Source organism: Ailuropoda melanoleuca, chromosome 2, assembly GCF_002007445.2.
Source record: "Ailuropoda melanoleuca isolate Jingjing chromosome 2, ASM200744v2, whole genome shotgun sequence".
NCBI classification, from domain to species: Eukaryota; Metazoa; Chordata; class Mammalia; order Carnivora; family Ursidae; genus Ailuropoda; species Ailuropoda melanoleuca.
Window position 1 is genome coordinate 173,675,872 of NC_048219.1, and position 20,994 is coordinate 173,696,865.

Sequence of the window (20,994 nt, forward strand, 5' to 3'; positions counted from 1 at the left end):
CTTCAGGTTTCTTTGGGAATCCAAAATCTCTTTTGTGGCAAATTAGGCATCACATCTAACACAAGTAAAAGTCTTTGATCTTTGGCATTATTAGAAAGTTACTACTCTTTAGGGTACGATTCCTAAGGTTATCCGCTGTGTCTAGGTCATTCTATTCAGCTGCATAAGCAGTTCCTTTGATGGATGACTGGTTTTCTACAACGCTAGCATTATCTCAGCAGGAGAAGGTAGTGTTTGATGTGTTGCAATTTGTATTACATGTCCATGGAACATCTCCGGACATTACCTCAGGAGGAGGGGTTAAGAGAAGGAGGAGCTGTGGCTGAAGACATTTAATGACGGAATGAATGGAAATTCAGATTGCTGTGCAGTCATCCTTCAACACCGGACTGCACCCCCCATCTTTCTCTCACATTAATTTTAAAAATCTCATAGCAAAATTCTCATAAATATTATATAATTTTATATAATTTTAGCCACAAATCAACATCTTCAAAATGACGAGGATTTTGACAGCTTGCAAAGTGGTGAAGACCCTGAAGACTGGGTTTGGTTTTACCAATGCAACTGCGCACCATCAGTGGAAGTTTTCAAGACCTGGCATCAGGCTCCTTTCTGTCAAGGTACAATTCTCATATTTATTGTTTCTGATACAATTATCTGGTGTGTAGTTTAGCATGAAGCAAAGGTGAAACTTAGGAAGCAAATAGAGATTTGCATGTAGTTCTGAAGTGCTAATTTATTAATATTGGCTTTAATATTGAATCTGCTGGGTCCAGTAAATGTTCATTCTCAACTGTTTTGAGTAAAATTATGGCAATTTTCACCCAACATCAAGAAGGGTTGCAATTCCTGTGAATACGTAAAATGTAAGTGCTCTGCTTAGGAAACAATTACTTTTAAAGGCTATCAGGGCTCTGTCTGTGCCCAGTCACTACTGCACACAGTTAGGGTTCACACATGAAGTTGCTTCCATGTTCATGAGCCATAGCAGAGAAAGCAATGTGTTAAGCAATGCTTTATCTGCTCGTTGTAAAATTTTCTCTTTTGAAATGTCATTTTTTAGGAAAAAATTTTCAAAGGAAAATATCTACATAATTCTGATATTTGCTAACGATGATGTAGACCTTGTCTTTACTTTTTTTCTTTACTTTTGTCTTTACTTTTTCCCTCTTAGCCCTTCCCTTGGGAGTCCACTTTTATTATTTTTATTTTACAGGTTAAGACATTGAGGCAATTAGCGGCTGATAATTCTGTCCCTCTGAATGTATCTGTAACTGAAAAGCAGGTCCAGGAAGAGAATGTGGAGTGTTGTTCTTTCCCACCCCCACCACTGGATTATGAAATTCCAGTAGGAACTTCTGTTCCTTCCTATAACTTTGTGAAGGCATTTATTACCAGAGAAATCTGAAATTACTCCATGGGAACTTTGCCATTGAAAAACCTTTTTAGCGAATATAAAGTTTAAGTAATCACAGTAGCTTTAAATAGATTGCTTCTTTAGTAGTAAGAGCTGTAAAAAGTGAAGTAGAAAAAAGAAACACCAAACAACCTCTATTTGTTGATGTAAAAATGGTCCTAATAGTTTTGAGTTTTCTGCTAACACTTTGTATGCTCACTGGGTTGACTAAAAATCCTCCAAATGCTTCTACAGCTTCGAGTGCTTAGATTGCTCAGGGTTCAGTGTGGTGTTTAGCCCCCAGTGACATCTGTAGGGCTAAGCAGTGCCTGTTGACCTGTGGTCTCCAGTGACAGGGTGGGGAAAGAATAGGAATAAAAGGAAAAGAAGAGAGAGGGAGAGAGAGAGAAACAGAGACAGAGAAATAACACAAGATCTCAGGTGAAAGTATCAGAAACTACCATTTTAAATCAAGAGACCTAGAAACAACCATTTTCTTGGATTTAGTTTAATTGTAACAAGAGAGTCAGAAAGGAGATATGTTCTAAACCATCATGGAAGATGCAGTGACTAGATACAAACTGTGAGAGTGAATTTTGGTTTTAGTTCAGTGTTAGTAATATCTCAAGGGTACTCATATATCACTGCAGAGAGAATAGATAGTAATGAAAGTAATATCATTTGCAGTTAGATGTGTCGTCTAAGACTGCAAAGTGTGTACCTTGGAATATCTTTTTCTTCTTACAAAAATAGGTAGGCAGGGATAGATGTACCTCCATCAGACACCAGAAACAGAAATTGAGCAACTACTTAAAATGGCATAGATATGACTGAGATTAGAAGCCAGTTCTCCACGATTGTAATAAGTGCTTTATATAACCACAACCACAACCACAATGAAATGATTTAATTATGTAGGTAGACTACAGTGAAAGTAGTTCTTCTAGCTCAGGGTGGCATATATATTTTAAAGGTCTGCCAAAGTTCATATCTAAGAATGACAGATTTGTAGGAGGAATAAGCCATCATTTCAGGATGTAAAAGTCATTACTCACACTCAATCATTACTGGCCAGAGTTTTGGAGAAAAACCAGGCATGCAAAATAGAAGTTCTTGAACTTCACAATAGTGAATTAAAATTCTGTACAGCAGTCCAAGGGGACTTGTGTTTTATTCACTTATTTTGGAACAGTCCTCTACCTACTTTTCTTCCTGCCTTCTTTTTTTTTTTTAAGGTTTTAATTATTTATTTGAGAGAGAGAGACAGAGAGAATGACAGAGAGCACAGGTGGGGAGGAGAGGGAGAAGCAGGCTCATTGCTGAGCAGGGAGCCCAATGCAGGGCTCGATCCCAGGACCCTGAGATCATGACTTGAGCTGAAGGTAGCCACTTAACCGACTGAGCCACACAGGCACCCCCTGCCTTCGCTTTTAAAACGCAACTCTCTTAGAAAGTTATATGCACATTTCTTCTTTTAAGAGGGACATTACCTAAAAATTATTAGGATGTGGTTACATAATGGTCAGTGAAGGGAAGTGAGAGTAGTCACTAAAGGTTAGTGCATTGTAGTTAGTTATAGCTAGTAAATAGATTGCAGGAGATACCCTGTGGGCAGATCTGTAAACATTGCCCTATAAATTACTTGCCTTTTCAATGGCTTTGGAGGTCATTATTCTTGTCCCATTGGTGACAGAATGGGCTTGAAAACAGCAGTGACGCACTTGTACTTTTATGTGTCCCTTCCTTGCGTATTTGTTTGTGGCCAATATTTACAAAGTGTGCCTTGCCAATAGACACGGTTGTATTTCTCTTATAGGGAAGAGGAAAGAATTGCAAGGTGCTCTACATTTAAAGGAATTAGATATCAAGGATATACATGATCAACAGCTGTATCATATGGAAGTTTTGATCTTTTTTTATTAGCATAGAAAATGTTCAGTGCTCAATATTATATTCAGTCAGTTGTAGCTGTGCAGTGGAAAACAAACTGGGTGGGGAATAAAAAGATCTGGATTCTAACCCCTCTTATGCATTTTTAATACTCTAAACTTGGTAAAGTTACATGTCCTCTATGAACCTAAATTTTGTCATCTGTAGTGTAGAAACAATTCTTGACTTACTCAAAGGATTGTGTGACTATCACATATAATTAGTGTTTAAAAATCTATAAAACAATGGGGCACCTGGGTGGCTCAGTCAGTTAAACATCTGACTTTGGCTTAGGTTATGATCTCAGGGTCCTGGGATTGAGTCCCATCTCCAGCTTGTGTCTGGCTCCCAGCTCAGCAGCGAATCTGCTTGTCCCTTTCCCTCTCCTTCTGCCCCTCCCCTGTTCACGTTCTCTCTCAAATAAATAAATAAAATCATAAAGAGAATCTATAAAATATCATAAAAGCAAACCTTGGATACTTAAGATTTTATTTATTTATTTTAGGAGAGGGAGAGAGAGCAAGAGAGAGAGAAGCAGGGGTAGGAGCAAAGGCGGAGGGAGAGGGAGAATCTGAAGCAGACCCCACACTCAGTGCAGAGCCCACATGGTGGTCCATCTCACGACCATGAAATCACAACCTGGGCAGAAATCAAGAGTTGGACATTTAACCGACTAAGCCACTCAGGCACTCCAAACCCTGGACACTTAAAAAAAAAAAAATTCTGTCCTATACATTTTAGGAGAAGGACTTAGTAGACAGATCACAGTTTCTTTTTTTTTTTTTTTAAATTTTATTTTATTATATTGTGTTAATCACCATACAGTACATCCCCAGTCCGATGTAAAGTTTGATGCTTCATTAGTTGCATATAACACCCAGTGCACCATGCAATACGTGCCCTCCTTACTACCCATCACCAGTCTATCCCATTCCCCCACCCCCTCCCCTCTGAAGTCTTCAGTTTGTTTCTCATAGTCCATAGTCTCTCATGTTTCATTCCCCCTTCTGATTACCCCCCTTTTCTTTATCCCTTTCTTCCCCTACCGATCCTCCTAGTTCTTATGTTCCATAGATGAGAGAAATCATATGATAATTGTCTTTCTCTGCTTGACTTATTTCACTTAGCATTATCTCCTCCAGTGCCGTCCATGTTGCAGCAAATGTTGAGAATTCGTTCTTTCTGATAGCTGAGTAATATTCCATTGTATATATGGACCACAGCTTCTTAATCCAGTCATCTGTTGAAGGGCATCTCGGCTCCTTCCATGATTTGGCTATTGTGGACAATGCAGCTATGAACATTGGGGTGCATATGGCCCTTCTCTTTACTACGTCTGTATCTTTGGGGTAAACACCCAGTAGTGCAATGGCTGGGTCATAGGGTAGTTCAATTTTTAACTTTTTAAGGGACCTCCACACTGTTTTCCAGAGTGGCTGTACCAACTTGCATTCCCACCAACAATGTAGGAGGGATCCCCTTTCTCCACATCCTCTCCAACAATTGTTGTTTCTTGCCTTGTCTATCTTTGCCATTCTAACTGGCGTAAGGTGGTATCTCAGTGTGGTTTTGATTTGAATTTCCCTGATGGCTAATGATTTTGAACATTTTTTCATGTGTCTGTTAGCCATTTGTATGTCTTCATTGGAAAAGTGTCTGTTCATATCTTCTGCCCATTTTATGATTTGTTTATTTGTTTCTCGGATCACAGTTTCTTCATGTTTTTCATGGACTACTTATTTCAATGACAAAATGTCTGATGCAAATTCTCAAATATATATAAGGATTTTTTTCACCTTTGCCTTAATATTAAACATATCTCTAGGAAGCCATATCTATATGGCTTACAGTAAATTAGACTCAAGAACTATGAAGCCAATGATCTTTACTATTTTGAATTCAATTCCAAAAGTCGGGATGTACATCTTAATATCCTTTTTAAAGCTTCTATCCTGGGAGTATACAGGAAGAATAATAAGTGGAAATAAATGGTTAGTAAGTGGATAGTCTCTGATTTCAAGAAACTTATAAATTTAAAAATTCTGAATTTGTAAGTCTTGGAAAGTCACCAAGACCAAATAGTTTTATTTTTATTTGCAAGTGAATTTGGAAATCAAAGGTATTAAATTGAAAAGGTTAAGTTCCTTATGAATAGAAAGGGTTCAATAGGTACTGCTTCTAACATTAATCCACTTGGTTTTCAAAATGGTGACCTGTACTATAATTAAGCCAGGAACCTAACAGTCCAAGTGTCCTTCTCTCTGGTACTTCAGATACAATTGAGCCCTAGGACTCATTATTCTTTTTGAATGGTTTTCATTTTGTAAGATTTTTATATTCTGTTTCCAACATAAAACTACCTATTTAGCTCGATCTTGAGGAGCTATTGTCATTTGATTAGAAATTGGTAGCTACAAAAACTCCTACAATTAGAATCATTTAGTTATATTGTAGTAGCTTTAAAGACATTCACAGGAAATGGAGTTCATTATTATATTGGAACCTCTTTGTATATATTAGAAGTGGGGGTAGGGATAGGGTTACCATACACTTTCAAGAATAACTATTGTATTAGACCTTTACTACGTATAGATATGTTTTTAGGGCTGGATTTCATCCAAGATGATGCAAATGTTGGAAAAAATAGAGTATGTTTCAATCCCAAATGAATGGTTGGGTAATTAGTCTCAGTGATTAGCAATTTTGTATATTTTGGGTGAATATTTCTTTAATTAGGAGGTAGCCTCCCTTTTGACCATTTGTGTTTATGCACCCTGCTTTTTATATCTCACTGCCCCTTTCTAAAGTACAGACTCATTTGTTGGTCAAGAGTGCCTTGTCATTTTGAGCTTCTTGCTATATAACTGTTGAAAAACCGATAGTCAAACAGGGCCTAGATGAGGGTAGGGCAAGTGAGACACTAATTGAAGGAGGCCATCACTAGCAGGGCCATAATGTGCCTCCTTCCATGTTGCCCGAAAGGCATCTCACTCACTTTATCTGAGTCCCAGCCCTAGGTAGGAAGCTAAGAAATCTGGCGAGGGAAGTGCCAGAGGGAAGTGTAGAAATGGTGTGAGTCTTGGACTCCTGCTTCCTTCTCCAGCTGATGGAGATTTGAGTTTCCACCTGACCATGCTTAGCAGAATTACTGATCGAGTAGAAGTGAACTTAGGTTCTACTATTGTGGAAATAAAGCACATTCCTTTGCCCTCACATCTTCATTAAACCTTTTTCACATTTCTGACTTGTACCAAAGGCTGGGGTATAGTAGAGAGTTTTCAATATCTCTTAAGCAATGGTCATGCCAGAGCCTACTTCAAGGCTTCCACAGTTTGCTATGCAAGACTGAATGTCCTTTATGGGACTGTCATTTTCTAGGGTACTTTTAGTGACTGAGGCCTGGAAGGAAGTTACATGAGCCAGCATCAGATCTGGTTTGGGACTCCTTAGTCCTAATACCTCTAGTTTCCACTTGACTTTCTTCATCTGGTCTAAATGAATTCAACTCATAAAATATTTTCAAGACTCCTTTATTATTTTTTTCTTTTTTTGTCAACTTACGAAATGTCATATATCAGTCTTTTATATTTCACAGGGAGATAGATCACTGGCTAACATGAAGTTCTAACAGATGAATCGATAGGGTCAACGTACCACCAAGAATTTTACTGAATAAGTTTCACCTATGATGTAGAACTAAATAAAACCATATTAATTTATTACCATAAAATAAAAATTAGCTACAATACTGGAGATCTCTCCCAGATTCAGAACAATTTTAGGAGATAGGAGATGCTCATTAAGGTACTTGTTAATAAACTTACACTTTATGAACATATTTTGTAATGGAATTTTTCTAAATAATATATTTTATTTATAATGAGAAACATAACTAGAATAAAAAAAATTACTTATGAATCTGACTCATTTGTTTACAAATGTCCAAAACAGGGAAGTATTCAAGTAAATTAATTTTGTGATTTCCCCCCCCCAACAATGGCTTATGTTTAACCAACGGCAGATAACTTATTATTAATGTAGGATGTTGTAAGGCTGTTAGCTTAGGATGTTGTAAGGCTTAATTGATTACTGCTGTTACAGTACTTTTAATTGTTGAAGCGTTAGATATTATAACTGCAGAGAAGTCTCATTAAATATTCCACACTTAGAAAATGTGCCTTTATTCTGCATTTTAAGTATCCATATTTTGATAGTACAACTCCGAGAAAGAAAAAATAAGGTTTAATTTACCAATAAAGAACACTTTAAGATGTTAACTTTTACCGTATTATCTATGCAATAATAACTGAAATAAATTCTGGCTTTAAGCTTCTTCCTTTCTAAAGCTTGGTTCAGATTTATTTTATTTCTTGAGAGGATGAGTACTGATGTAAGCTAATAGCTAAGAAACATCAGGTAAGTCAGAAATCAAATATGTTATTTGGTTTAAGGCCTTGGTGAAAATGGAAATAAACACATGGGGCTTCTATTTTTTCTAATATACAGATAATTTACATAGTCAAATGATTTAACAGCAATACAGTCAGAATCCCAGAGTAAATCATTTTCATTTCTACTACTAGCTTAAGGGGATTATTGCAACCATAATGCTTTATATTCAAATCTTTTATGGAACTTATTGCTAAATTAGCTTGAGCCTTTACATCCAGAACATTTTACCAGTTAATTCTCACACCCAGGGGAAGAAACAATGCAGTTATTCCCATTTCACGGATGTTTAAGTGCTAGAGTTAACACAAGGACACATGGATGTCTGTTTTTGTACAAATGAAGCATACCCGTAGCAAATCTGGTTAGAATTTTAATTAGGCCCAAGCACCACATGGAATTTTTTAATTTGGCATTTCATTTACTGTGCTTATATACTTGAAGCCATCATTGTTGTTTAACCTGGCTTCAGAATGCTCTAAATAATTTTTCCTGCTGTAATGTTATTGCTTATCAAGAGCCCATTTATTTACTGCACTTTATCCCCTCATAAAATAAATTATATATATTTTTCTCTCCTTTTTTCTCCTTTTCTAGTTGCATTTTGAGAACAGATTGTATAAATCAAAGAATCAGTAAGGATTCTTGCTTTAATTAATAATTCTATAAATAGGATATTTCAGGGCAGTGCTACTTATAGTTGATATATTTCTTCCACTTCAACCAAAATATTGTCATGTATTGTAACGAAACATGCTGTTTTTCAATTTTCAGTTTGTTTCTTTCTCATATAGTCTCATAAGCTTCATATATGCAGAAATCTAATGTGATAAGTGTTTGCCACTAGCAATTCTAGACCGCAAGAGAAGTCTCATTTTGACTTGATTTCACTGTCGCAAACTAATAGATGCAAAGAAAACTGCTTCAAAGTAAAGGACCAAAATCTTCAAAGTTAGCCCAGGATGATGCTGGGATGTGGTATAATTAAGAAATGAGTGGAAGACTTTTTATAACATAATACTGAATGCGAAGGAAAAACCTAAAGACAGTAATGAACACTGGGCTCTTTATAAAAACTTTTATAGGTTAAATTATAAATTATGCTTGAATTTTGACTTACTTCCTAAGCCTAAGCCCTCTAAATCAGTTGAGCATAGCACCAGGGACGCATTTTCAAAGCTTTTTGAAGGAGAATTTAGCTGTGTGACTCCTATTAATAGTTGTTGCATTGTTCTTATCCTGGAAAGTGCTTTGAATCATCTACCCTTTTAAACCTGATTTCAAACCGAGAGTATTACGGTATAAAATTTCGGTCATTTATTTGTGGTCCCATAAAGCTAATCAATCAGCTTACTAGGAAATGAAAATAGACCCATAAATGTAGGTTTACAATGAATTTTAATTTTAAGGAAAAAATCAAAAGCCCTAAAGAGATAAGTTAGATGTTTAGGGAAAATGTCAGATTTGCTTACAGCGTCACATTTTTGAGATCGTTAAAAAAAACATTTTATGATATGGTAAAACAACAATATCAACTTCCTTGGCAGACAAACCAACAAATAAATAGAGAATTCGTTGGAATTTCTACTTGCATGCAAGCTCCCTCACAAAAATGTATTTTCATCAGAAATTACCTATACTTTGTGAAAGAATCTCTAGGTTTTAAAATATTAGAAAGTACAACACCCAAAGATTGTACAGTTTATTAAAAGTTCCATTTAAAAAGTAATGTAAGAATAGGGCTCATGTAGAAATTTTGTAGTTCAGTTTAATTTAGAGAAAAATACAATTGTAAAATAAAAGATTAAAAATGGAGTAATTACATATATACAGAAAAATTCTATTTTAGCCTATTTAAATATTATGTGTGGGAAAATCTTCAATCTTATGATGTTCCTCCTATCGATTTGCCGACAAAAATAATATTTAGTATTACTAGGACATGGGTATTACTAGTTTCAGTCTTTATCAACCTCAAAATCATATAAACTCACAAGAATGCACAATTTTGACTACTTGTTTTATAATCTAACCGGCTTCCAGATCCACAGTATCTGTATGCTCCAGGCTAAAAGAAATCGAACTGTATGAGCTAGTTTTAATGCATTTTTCTTGCTATGCACATTGGCTACAAACCCTGGCCTTATTTGGCATGGTGGGCATGAGGTGCAGGGGCTTATTTGGATGTTTTGTAAACGTAATTACGTGGATGGGAGAAAAATACAATTGTGAGGAGGTGGAGATAATGTTATTAATTTCAGACACAACTTAAATATTGGTTTAAGGTCAATCAAGAGACCTTTAGGTATAGGGAAGTGTGTGTGTGTGTGTGTGTGTGTGTGTGTGTGTGAATTTTATTTTAGGCAGTTGCATGCTGAACTTGTGCTTAGTGTCCCCTAAAAGTGTATGTCTGCTCCTGGACATTGAGCACCTAGGAGGTACCATTAACTTTGGCCTAAGGACCTTGACTGACCTTTAGGCACTATGCCAAATTCACTAAAAGTATGGGTTAATTCTTAAGTTTTAGGGTTACATGAAGAAAGGAAACCATTCAGGTGTCCTGCAGTGTTCCACATGCATCTGGTAGTTTCTGGGTTAGACCCCCCATAAATACCAGAACTTTATTTCTTGAGACTCTCCAAAGCATTTGAATTCTTATTGACTTGTTTGGCTTAAGTATCTATCATAAGTTAGGTTCTCCAGAAGCAGATAGTGAAATGGTGTTTAGGGAGCCGGATATTTATTAGGGGTTAACTCTGGTGGAGGGAAGTTTGAGGGAACAGAGTTAGGCAGAGAAGAATTAAATTGTGATGCAGGTTTGAGAAAGTGTAGGACAACCTGACAGAAAGCTCTTGCTCATCACGAGTTTCCTGTGCTGGGCCTGGGCCTTCATCTCCCTGCCTGACTCAGCAACCAGTGTGGGCATGGGGCTCTCCATGCAGGGCCTGTGGCAAAGCAGCTCTCTGCAGCTGAGGCAGGCCCTGAAGGAACTGATTGCTGGTGACTGTCCACTGACCTCACACCCTGCAGCAGGGCAGCAGGGTCTTCATGAAGGGGGACTGAGAGGTGCATCTCCATGTTCACAGCATGGACAGTCCGTTATAACAGTCTTGAGAGCTTCAGAACTCAAGGGCCTGGAATCAGTGTGAAAAGTTCTCAAAGCCTTCTGGTTCTCCTAAGATTATAAGATACAACTAATGACTTGACATTCCACTTTGACAGTATACCGATTTACGGAGAGGTGATTCTTGGTTGACCTGGGCATGTTGCAGTTTATTCATTGCAGTTTTGAAAGAAAGCTCTTATAAATAAATGCAAGTGAGTTTGTAATTGAATTGCTTTTTATCCCCATTTTAAAAAATTGGAAAGAAGAAATAGAAATAAGCTTAGAAAAAGAAAAAGGGTAATACATAATTCAGTTTAACCTGAACTTTTCTACTTGGCTCCATGCAGACGGCTGTGATGAGGTAGAGGGCTGTGAATTATAAGTCACACCAAATACGTCCAGAAGCCACTGCTTTTCCATTTACTAGCAGGGTGGTCTTGACTCCTTCAAAGCTCAGGTAGCTTTACTGTAAAATAGAGATCTTAACATTACTTACCTCATTGCTTTTTGTGAAGATTAGATGAGAAAATCCATTGATAGCTTTAGAAACAGTGCCTGACACATCATGTTAATTATTATGAAGGAGGCTTAGGAAGGGGATCAGGGTGGAGCCCTCAGTGAGATCAATGACTCCCAAATCCTATTTTTCCAACATAACTTCATAATTCTATTTGAAATAAGATACCTTCCTCAGACCAGTAGACATTTATCATTCAAATCTACATATACAATTCATTTGTGCAACTGCATATAGACTTTGGTAAGCATAGATAATTATATATGCCATCTGGTTTATGCCTTAACAAGGTCTCATTAAAGCAATACCAAAAGGTGGAAACAGGATTGTGACAGGTCAATCTACTTCTGTAAGGCATGCTTAAGACATGTTATGCTTTATTTTTTTCAAACATAATGATTATTCCAGAATTAAACTGAAACAAAACAAAGTGGGAGGTGCTTTAAGATATGGACACAAAGTAGAGAAAAATTGAAGTATACTTGTCATCTTGTCATCAAAATTAGTTAAAATCTTTATTGAGTCTCAAGTGTGTACCAGCACTAGATGTAAACTCCAGCAATAATATCAATAAAAATATGGCAGCCTCAGTTTTTTTCAGAGGGAGATAAAAATAGGCTATTTGTTGTAAACTATTTGGGGATTTGATATAGAAGTGTGATATTATGATACTGTGTTAATGAATTAAAATAAATGAATTTGCCAGTGGCATATAGTAAAATTTGCCAAGCATCTTAGATGAAAAGTAAAGGAAGAGGGGCACTTGGGTGGGTCAGTTGGTTAAACTTCCGACTCTTGGTTTTAGCTCAAGTCATGACCTTAGAGTGGTGAGATTGAACCCTGTGTTGGGCTCCATGCTCAGTGGACAGTCTATTGGAGGTTCTGCCCCTCTTCTTCTCCCTCTTTCTCTCCCCCCACCCCTCTTGTTCTCTAAAATAAATAAATAAATCTTTAAAAGAAAGTAAAGGAAGAAAGGAGAATAATTGGAGTATGTATGCTCCATCTAGTTTATTATTCCTTTTCTCCAGTGATGGAGGATTAGGGTTGTGTCAATGTTAAGATAATAATTAATATTAGTAATGGAAGCAACCCGTTAGGAAGCCCAAAGAATAAAGATTAGAAATTATCTTCTAGATTCTTCTGAAGACATTAGCTGTATGACCCCTAGTTGGTATAGAAACCTAGGGGTGCTTATGAGGCAAGGGTTGCCAACCCGTCTCAACTCATTCTTTACTTTCATCTTCCATCTTTTAGCATGAACTATACCTATGTGGGACATCTGTCTTTGCTTTCAAGTAAAAATAAACAAGCAAACAAACCCCAGTAGTCAGTGGGCATCAGAGAATTGTTTTGAAAAAACATAATGTCAGCATGTGAACAACATCCTAATATCACATGATGGCCCATATTTCTGTGCATTCACCAAATATGTAGTGTGTGTCTTACTGCATGATCAACAGTGGGCTATTTCTGTGAGGATATAAAATTGAATTAGGTATTGGATTCTCTGTCTCAGAAGTCATGATCTAGCAGGTTAGAAGAGTAACTGAAGCAATTAAAACTAAAGGTAGGATACAAACAGTACGCATACATGCAGTGGGAGCACAGGAAAATCAGTGGTTAATTCTGACTTGGGGGGTCTTTGAAGGCATGTCATGAGCAGGACTAGGAAAGATAACCAGGACATAAAGAGGCAATGAGGAAGACATTTATGCACAAAGTCTAGAGAGATAGAGAGTCTAAGGAATTCCATATAGAGAATGGGCCAGATGAGGGGACTTGGAATGTTAATTGGGGAATTTGAAGATTAGTATTTTTTTCAAAAGATTTTATTTATTTATTTGGCAGAGAGAGAGACAGCCAGCGAGAGAGGGAACACAAACAGGGGGAGTGGGAGAGGAAGAAGCAGGCTCCCAGCGGATTAGGGAGCCCAATGCAGGGCTCGATCCCAGAACGCCGGGATCACGCCCTGAGCCGAAGACAGATGCTTAACAACTGAGCCACCCAGATGCCCCTGAAGATTAGTATTATGCAATAAATGTTTAAGATAGCCTTTAACTTTGTTGCATGGGATAGGTAGAAGCAGGGAGAGTTTGGAGACAGGGGGAACAGTTGGGAGGCGGTAATAACTGATGATCGAGATTTTCTCTTGGGTGGTGACAAAATCCAATATAATGTGTAGTTAATTCTAGAAGTAAATAGATGACTACCTGTGAGTTATTAATAGTCATTATGAATTATTAGATACTATGTGATGAGGTGAAACTGTTTTATTATACTGTTTTATTGTAGTAATAGTACTTAACATAGATCCATCCTCCTAACAAATTTTTAACTGTACAGTGCAGTTTTAGGGATAATGTTGTACAGCAGATTACTAGAACTTACTCATCTTAAACATTTGAGACTTTATGTCTGTTGGTTAGTAACTCCCATTTCCCCTTTCCTCTGGCCCCTGGTAACCACATTTCTACTTTCCGATTCTATGAGTTTGACTATTTCAGATACATTATATAAGTGGAATCATGCAGTATCTGTCCTTCTGTGACTGGCTTACTTCACTTAGCATACTGTCCTCAAGGTCCATCCATGTTGCCATATATGACAGGATTTCTTTCCTTTTTTAATGCTGAGTAATATTCCATTGTATGTATATGCTGCATTTTCTTTATCTACTCATCTGTTGATGGATATTTAGGTTGCTTCCATATCTTGACTATTGTGAATAGTGCTGCAATGAAGATTAAGTTCTAATATCTCTCTGAGATCCTGAATTCAATTCTTTGGGTAAATATCCAGAAGTAGGATTGCTGTATTATATGTGAGTCCAGTTTTACTTTTTTTGAAAGATCTCCATACAATTTCCCAAAGTGGCTGCATTATTTTGCATTATTTTTAATGCAGTAGTAATTGTTTAAGTAACTTTATTATCTAGCCTGTAGGACCAAAGTGATTTGAAGTTGTTGCTCCAAAGGGATGTTGGGAAAAGATGCCAAAGAGAGAGACACTGAAACTCCAACATCTTACTATTAGACTTAATATCTTTGGATTTGAAAGATTTGTAAAAGCAACCGCTGCTAGAAAAATATTGAATTAGATATCAACATTTTATGAAAGAGTTCAACCAAAAATAAGACAAATGAAATAAAAATTCTCAATGTGGTAAAAAGTAAAAACTTATAGCAAGTATAAAATGAAAAAAAAGATGTTTATTATTTTCAGTATTAAAGTTTGTAATTTTCAATATTAAAGGAAATAATGGAAAAGATAATATGGAAGAGAGTGTATGCTTTCCTTTTTTCTGTTTTACTGAATTCATTACTTAATCATTTAGCAGTACTTTGCTGAACAGTTANTATGTGAGTCCAGTTTTACTTTTTTTGAAAGATCTCCATACAATTTCCCATAGTGGCTGCATTATTTTGCATTATTTTTAATGCAGTAGTAATTGTTTAAGTAACTTTATTATCTAGCCTGTAGGACCAAAGTGATTTGAAGTTGTTGCTCCAAAGGGATGTTGGGAAAAGATGCCAAAGAGAGAGACACTGAAACTCCAACATCTTACTATTAGACTTAATATCTTTGGATTTGAAAGATTTGTAAAAGCAACCGCTGCTAGAAAAATATTGAATTAGATATCAACATTTTATGAAAGAGTTCAACCAAAAATAAGACAAATGAAATAAGAATTCTTAATGTGGTAAAAAGTAAAAACTTATAGCAAGTATAAAATGAAAAAAAAGATGTTTATTTTTTTCAGTATTAAAGTTTGTAATTTTCAATATTAAAGGAAATAATGGAAAAGATAATATGGAAGAGAGTGTATGCTTTCCTTTTTTCTGTTTTACTGAATTCATTACTTAATCATTTAGCAGTACTTTGCTGAACAGTTAGTAGATTATCTGATTAAAGTGATTTTAGTAAAGTGTGAATAAAGCTTAATTATTAATTAATAATTAATTAATTAAATATAATGGCTTTATAAAAAGGAATGCTGTTCCCACTTACATTTCTAGTTGGTGGGATATGGAAGAGAAAAATACTGTGAAAGCAGGTGTTCTTTATTCCCTTAACTAGTCTCCCAGGAAATAAATCACATGGAATTAAAGATAGCTGTTACATTGCCCATCACTTCTTACCTTTGTGAGCAGTGCCTAAGAGGAATAGTTAAAATATGACTGGAGCAAAGCAGGAGTGCATTCCGCAAGCCGATTATGTTCCAGAGAAACAAAAATAGAATTATATAGCATCTTTGCTACCTGATAGCCGTTCACTCAAAGATTCATTCATTCATTCATTCATTCATTCAACCAATCAGTATTTGCAAGGTACTTTCTACTGGTACAATATAGGGTGATAATTAATGATATCTTCTCTTCAATCTCCATATTTAGAATCAATACAGAAATAAGACACAATTTTCAAATAGACAGCAATCTGAATGTCAGCTTTATTACTGTTAAAGCTGTTTAGAAAACAGGGCCTAGATCTGTAACCAAATAGGTTTCTTAGAACTCCTATTCCCTGAGTCAAGTGTATTCACTCACACCTAGAGCTCTCCCATCTTAATGTACAACTGAGAACAGGTTTCTTTGAAAAGAGAGAAGAGCTGAGCCAGTCTTGCTCAGTTCCATTTCCCAAAGTCACCAATTTTCCTCTTACTTCTCCCTTGTGGACTGGGAGTTAAATGACCTTTCCAAAGTCTCTGAAAGTTAACATCATGGGGCAAGGTATGAATTAAGGATGGTATAAAATGATTTCTCCAATCACCCACTATGTGCCAGACATTATGTTATGTGCTATTGATTCTGTGTTGGACAGACAAGGCAGGCTGTCTGTCCTTGATGTTGTCTGGTGTTGCCTGTAATCTTATTGGAGAAATTAGCCATAAACTTGGACATAGGACAGTAAATAATAGGTGCAAATTTTTGTTTAGCCTTAACTTGGGAAGGGACAAATCTTCTAATGCTTGTTTGGTTAATGCACAAGATGATCAAACTTCAGTTTCTGACAAGTGGTTGAGTTTGGGTAGGTAGAAAGAAGAGAGGGCAGGGATGAGGGTGAGAACGTGTGCATATCTGAGTCGTTATGGCTCTTCAAGGCTTGTTTTTCTTTCTTTTTTTTTTTTAAGATTTTATTTTTTTATTCGACAGAGATAGAGACAGCCAGTGAGAGAGGGAACACAAGCAGGGGGAGTGGGAGAGGAAGAAGCAGGCTCATAACAAAGGAGCCTGATGTGGGGCTCGATCCCGCAACGCCAGGATCACGCCCTGAGCCGAAGGCAGACGCTTAACCGCTGTGCCACCCAGGCGCCCCAAGGCTTGTTTTTCTGACAAAGTCTCCAAAGACATCTGTAGAGTTGACCTTTAATACACAACAATTAATCACATTTATAAAATCAAAACCCAAACTAAGCAAACACAAAACAAGCCAAAAACCAGTGGAATCCATATTTTACCGGGAAGGGTATCAGGAGGGAAGAGAGAAAGCCAAATGACGAAAGGCGGGAGAGATGGTCAAAATTGCTCTTTCCANCTCAAAATTGCTCTCTCCAACCCAACCACATTTATCTTATCTCTCCTTTCCTTCCACAGAGCAGTTTTATTTAATTTTTTTAAATTTTATGTTTTTAAAATTAAAATTCAATTAATTAACATATAACGTATTACTGGTTTCAGAGGTAGAGGGCAGTGATTCATTAGTCTTGTATAATCCCCAGTGCTCATTACATCATGTGCCCTCCTTAATGTCCATCACCTGGATACCCTATTCCACACCCCACCCCCAGCAACTCTCAGTTTGTTTCCTATGATTAAGAGTCTCTTACAATTTGTCTCTCTGATTTTGTCTTGCTTTATTTCTTTTCTCTCTTCCCCCATGATCCTCTGTTTTGTTTCTTAAATTCCACATACAAATGAGATCATATGATAATCACAGAGCACAGTTTTAAATAGTCCCTAATAGATAGGGCTGTGCATTGATTGGTATGGATGGGGCCAGGGTAGAAGAAGTAATTGAGCATAGTCTATGAAATTTTTTTCCCCTAAAGCACCTGCTTTTCTCCAGAAATCTACCCCCTCTATAATTAAAAATAGTTCACCTGGTTAGATGGAAAATTATACTTACTCTTATACTGAACGTCTATGTATATTTATAATGCATATTTTAACTTTCAAAATCCGTGACCTAAGCATTTGCCAAACCCAATGTGATGGACCTTATTGAAATGAGATTCCCAGATAGACACTTCTTGCTGTGCTGCCCCTTGTGCTAAGGTTCCTCTCCTTGTTACCTTTAGTGGACTATGCTTGTTTAGGTTGATAAATGACACTGAGTGGAGAAAAGGGGTTGATTTACATTCTGTTAACAAAAGCAGTTTAAATATCTCTTAATTGCTAAGCTGAAGATGGGTATGGATACGACCCAAAGTTTCTTTGTTATATTTCAGCATTTTATTGTCAATTTGGTTGAGTCAATATGAAAAAAGCTAATAACAACAACATTTAGCTAGTCCTTTGACTTTGAGGCACTTAAGTCTAAAATTAGATGGTGAATTAAAAGTTAAGTTTTTTTATTAGCTATGATCTTGAGATTTGAAGAATATTCTTATAATTTCATATGCATTTAATTAGTGATGAAGAATTACACTGTAATGAAAATGAGTACTCAATTAAAATTAAGCACTAAGTGGATCCTGTCACACATGGAATTTAATTTTCATGAAGGTTTTACTAAGAAAATTTATTGAATATTAGTTAAAGACCCAGAGGGGAAAAAGTAAAATGAAGAACTGTAAGGACATGTGAAAAGAATTGAGACTGTTCATCCCAGCTCAACAACAACAACAAAAAAGAAAAACAAGGGAAAAATCCAAAGTAGCCATCTGCAAATAATGCTCATATAAGTAAGTATTCACGTTTTGGAGAATAGCTGTTCTCCATGTCTAGTGAGAGCAAACCAAAAATCCTTCATTATTCTACCAAGCAGGGATCAGATTAAACTTGCTTTAGAATTTATTGCATACTTATATTGCTCTACAATGATTGACAAAGAGGCAGCAGCCAGTTAGAGTTAAATTTATACATGTTTATTCATCTAATTTTGGTGATCAAGAAGTAAATAGCTTTCAGTGTACAAAATAACTTTTGACCCCTTTGAGTTCACTTCACCTTACACCTTTCACTTGAATCTTCTATGGCAAATTCATATTTTTAATACCTAAGAACAGTATGAGAAATGCAAAATAATTTTTCTTCAAGATTCATTTGTATAAATTATCTTAAAATTAAACAGAATAGAACATAATTTTCTTCCCATACCCTGTATTTTAGAATATACTGAATAAGGAGAGTTTTCTCATTCTTTGTCTGTGTTTGCAAAGTGAAATAGGGAATAAAACAGTTTGTTAAGTAATTCAAGCGCTGTCAGCCTCTTTCATGTGAAATGCCTAGTAAATTGATATAAATGATCTTTTGTTTTGAATTATCATGATATTTGTCTTAGCTCTGCACAACACTTATTTTTACACTTACATACAGCATACTCAGTATGCATGTCCTGGTATAACAATCCACTGATCTTTCCCTTCTTCATGCTTGTCTCGCTCAATGCCACTCATATCTCTTTCCCAGCGTAATACCTCCACATTATGAGACTAAATTAAAAATGTTATAGAAAGGCATTCTTAGTTAAGCATAATGGAAAAGTGACTCAAAACAAGTATTTGCTTATTTTTAAATTCATACCTTGAATAAACTAAAAGCTGAATAATAGTGATAAAAATAGTAACGATTTCCAGTATTATGTTATTTCCTTCAGATTGGCACTCAATGAATCTTTATTCATGCAACAAAAATTGAACAATTGTCTACTCTGTGCCAGGCCCTGATGTTGGCCCTGGAGGTATGCCAGTGTACGAAGCAGACCTAATACTCTGCCAAATACACATGAAGTTTGCTTTCCAGTGGGATAAAGCAGACAAAAATAAGACACTGGATGATATGTTAGGAAGCAATGACTGCTATAAAGGAAGAGTGGAGAGAGCACTGGGGGGCATATTATAATTTTAAGTAGGAGGGTGAAGGTATGTCTCGCCAAGAAGATGGATGACATTTGAGCAGACTTGAAGGCATCTTCTTCTTCTTTTTAAAAGATTTATTTATTTATTTTGGAGAGAGAAAGAGCACAAGCGGAAGGGGCAGAAGGAGAGGGAGAGAGAATCTCCAGCAGACTCTGCACTGAGCACAAAGCCTGACGTAAGGCTTGATCTCATGACCCTGAGATCAAGACTTGAGCCAAAACCAAGAGCCAGACGCTTAACCAACTGAACCACACAGGCACCCCTTGAAAGGGTCTTTAAATCTTGGACTTTTTTTTTTTTTTAAAGATTTTATGTATTTATTTGACAGAGAGAGAGANGATTAGGGAGCCCAATGCAGGGCTCGATCCCAGAACGCCGGGATCACGCCCTGAGCCGAAGACAGATGCTTAACAACTGAGCCACCCAGATGCCCCTGAAGATTAGTATTATGCAATAAATGTTTAAGATAGCCTTTAACTTTGTTGCATGGGATAGGTAGAAGCAGGGAGAGTTTGGAGACAGGGGGAACAGTTGGGAGGCGGTAATAACTGATGATCGAGATTTTCTCTTGGGTGGTGACAAAATCCAATATAATGTGTAGTTAATTCTAGAAGTAAATAGATGACTACCTGTGAGTTATTAATAGTCATTATGAATTATTAGATACTATGTGATGAGGTGAAACTGTTTTATTATACTGTTTTATTGTAGTAATAGTACTTAACATAGATCCATCCTCCTAACAAATTTTTAACTGTACAGTGCAGTTTTAGGGATAATGTTGTACAGCAGATTACTAGAACTTACTCATCTTAAACATTTGAGACTTTATGTCTGTTGGTTAGTAACTCCCATTTCCCCTTTCCTCTGGCCCCTGGTAACCACATTTCTACTTTCCGATTCTATGAGTTTGACTATTTCAGATACATTATATAAGTGGAATCATGCAGTATCTGTCCTTCTGTGACTGGCTTACTTCACTTAGCATACTGTCCTCAAGGTCCATCCATGTTGCCATATATGACAGGATTTCTTTCCTTTTTTAATGCTGAGTAATATTCCATTGTATGTATATGCTGCATTTTCTTTATCTACTCATCTGTTGATGGATATTTAGGTTGCTTCCATATCTTGACTATTGTGAATAGTGCTGCAATGAAGATTAAGTTCTAATATCTCTCTGAGATCCTGAATTCAATTCTTTGGGTAAATATCCAGAAGTAGGATTGCTGTATTATATGTGAGTCCAGTTTTACTTTTTTTGAAAGATCTCCATACAATTTCCCAAAGTGGCTGCATTATTTTGCATTATTTTTAATGCAGTAGTAATTGTTTAAGTAACTTTATTATCTAGCCTGTAGGACCAAAGTGATTTGAAGTTGTTGCTCCAAAGGGATGTTGGGAAAAGATGCCAAAGAGAGAGACACTGAAACTCCAACATCTTACTATTAGACTTAATATCTTTGGATTTGAAAGATTTGTAAAAGCAACCGCTGCTAGAAAAATATTGAATT

At 36.3% G+C, this 20,994-nt stretch overlaps 1 protein-coding gene across 1 annotated transcript in view; it reads left to right on the plus strand.

Moving 5' to 3' along the window:
* The first annotated feature begins 379 nt into the window (after positions 1-379).
* Positions 380-20,994, plus strand: part of CPS1 (carbamoyl-phosphate synthase 1) — a 130,058-nt gene continuing 109,443 nt past the window's right edge. Inside the window, exon 1 of the mRNA XM_002922357.4 lies at positions 380-623. Coding sequence (XP_002922403.1) covers positions 498-623 — 126 coding nt within the window. The 5' untranslated portion in view covers positions 380-497. The remainder of the gene's footprint in view (positions 624-20,994) is intronic.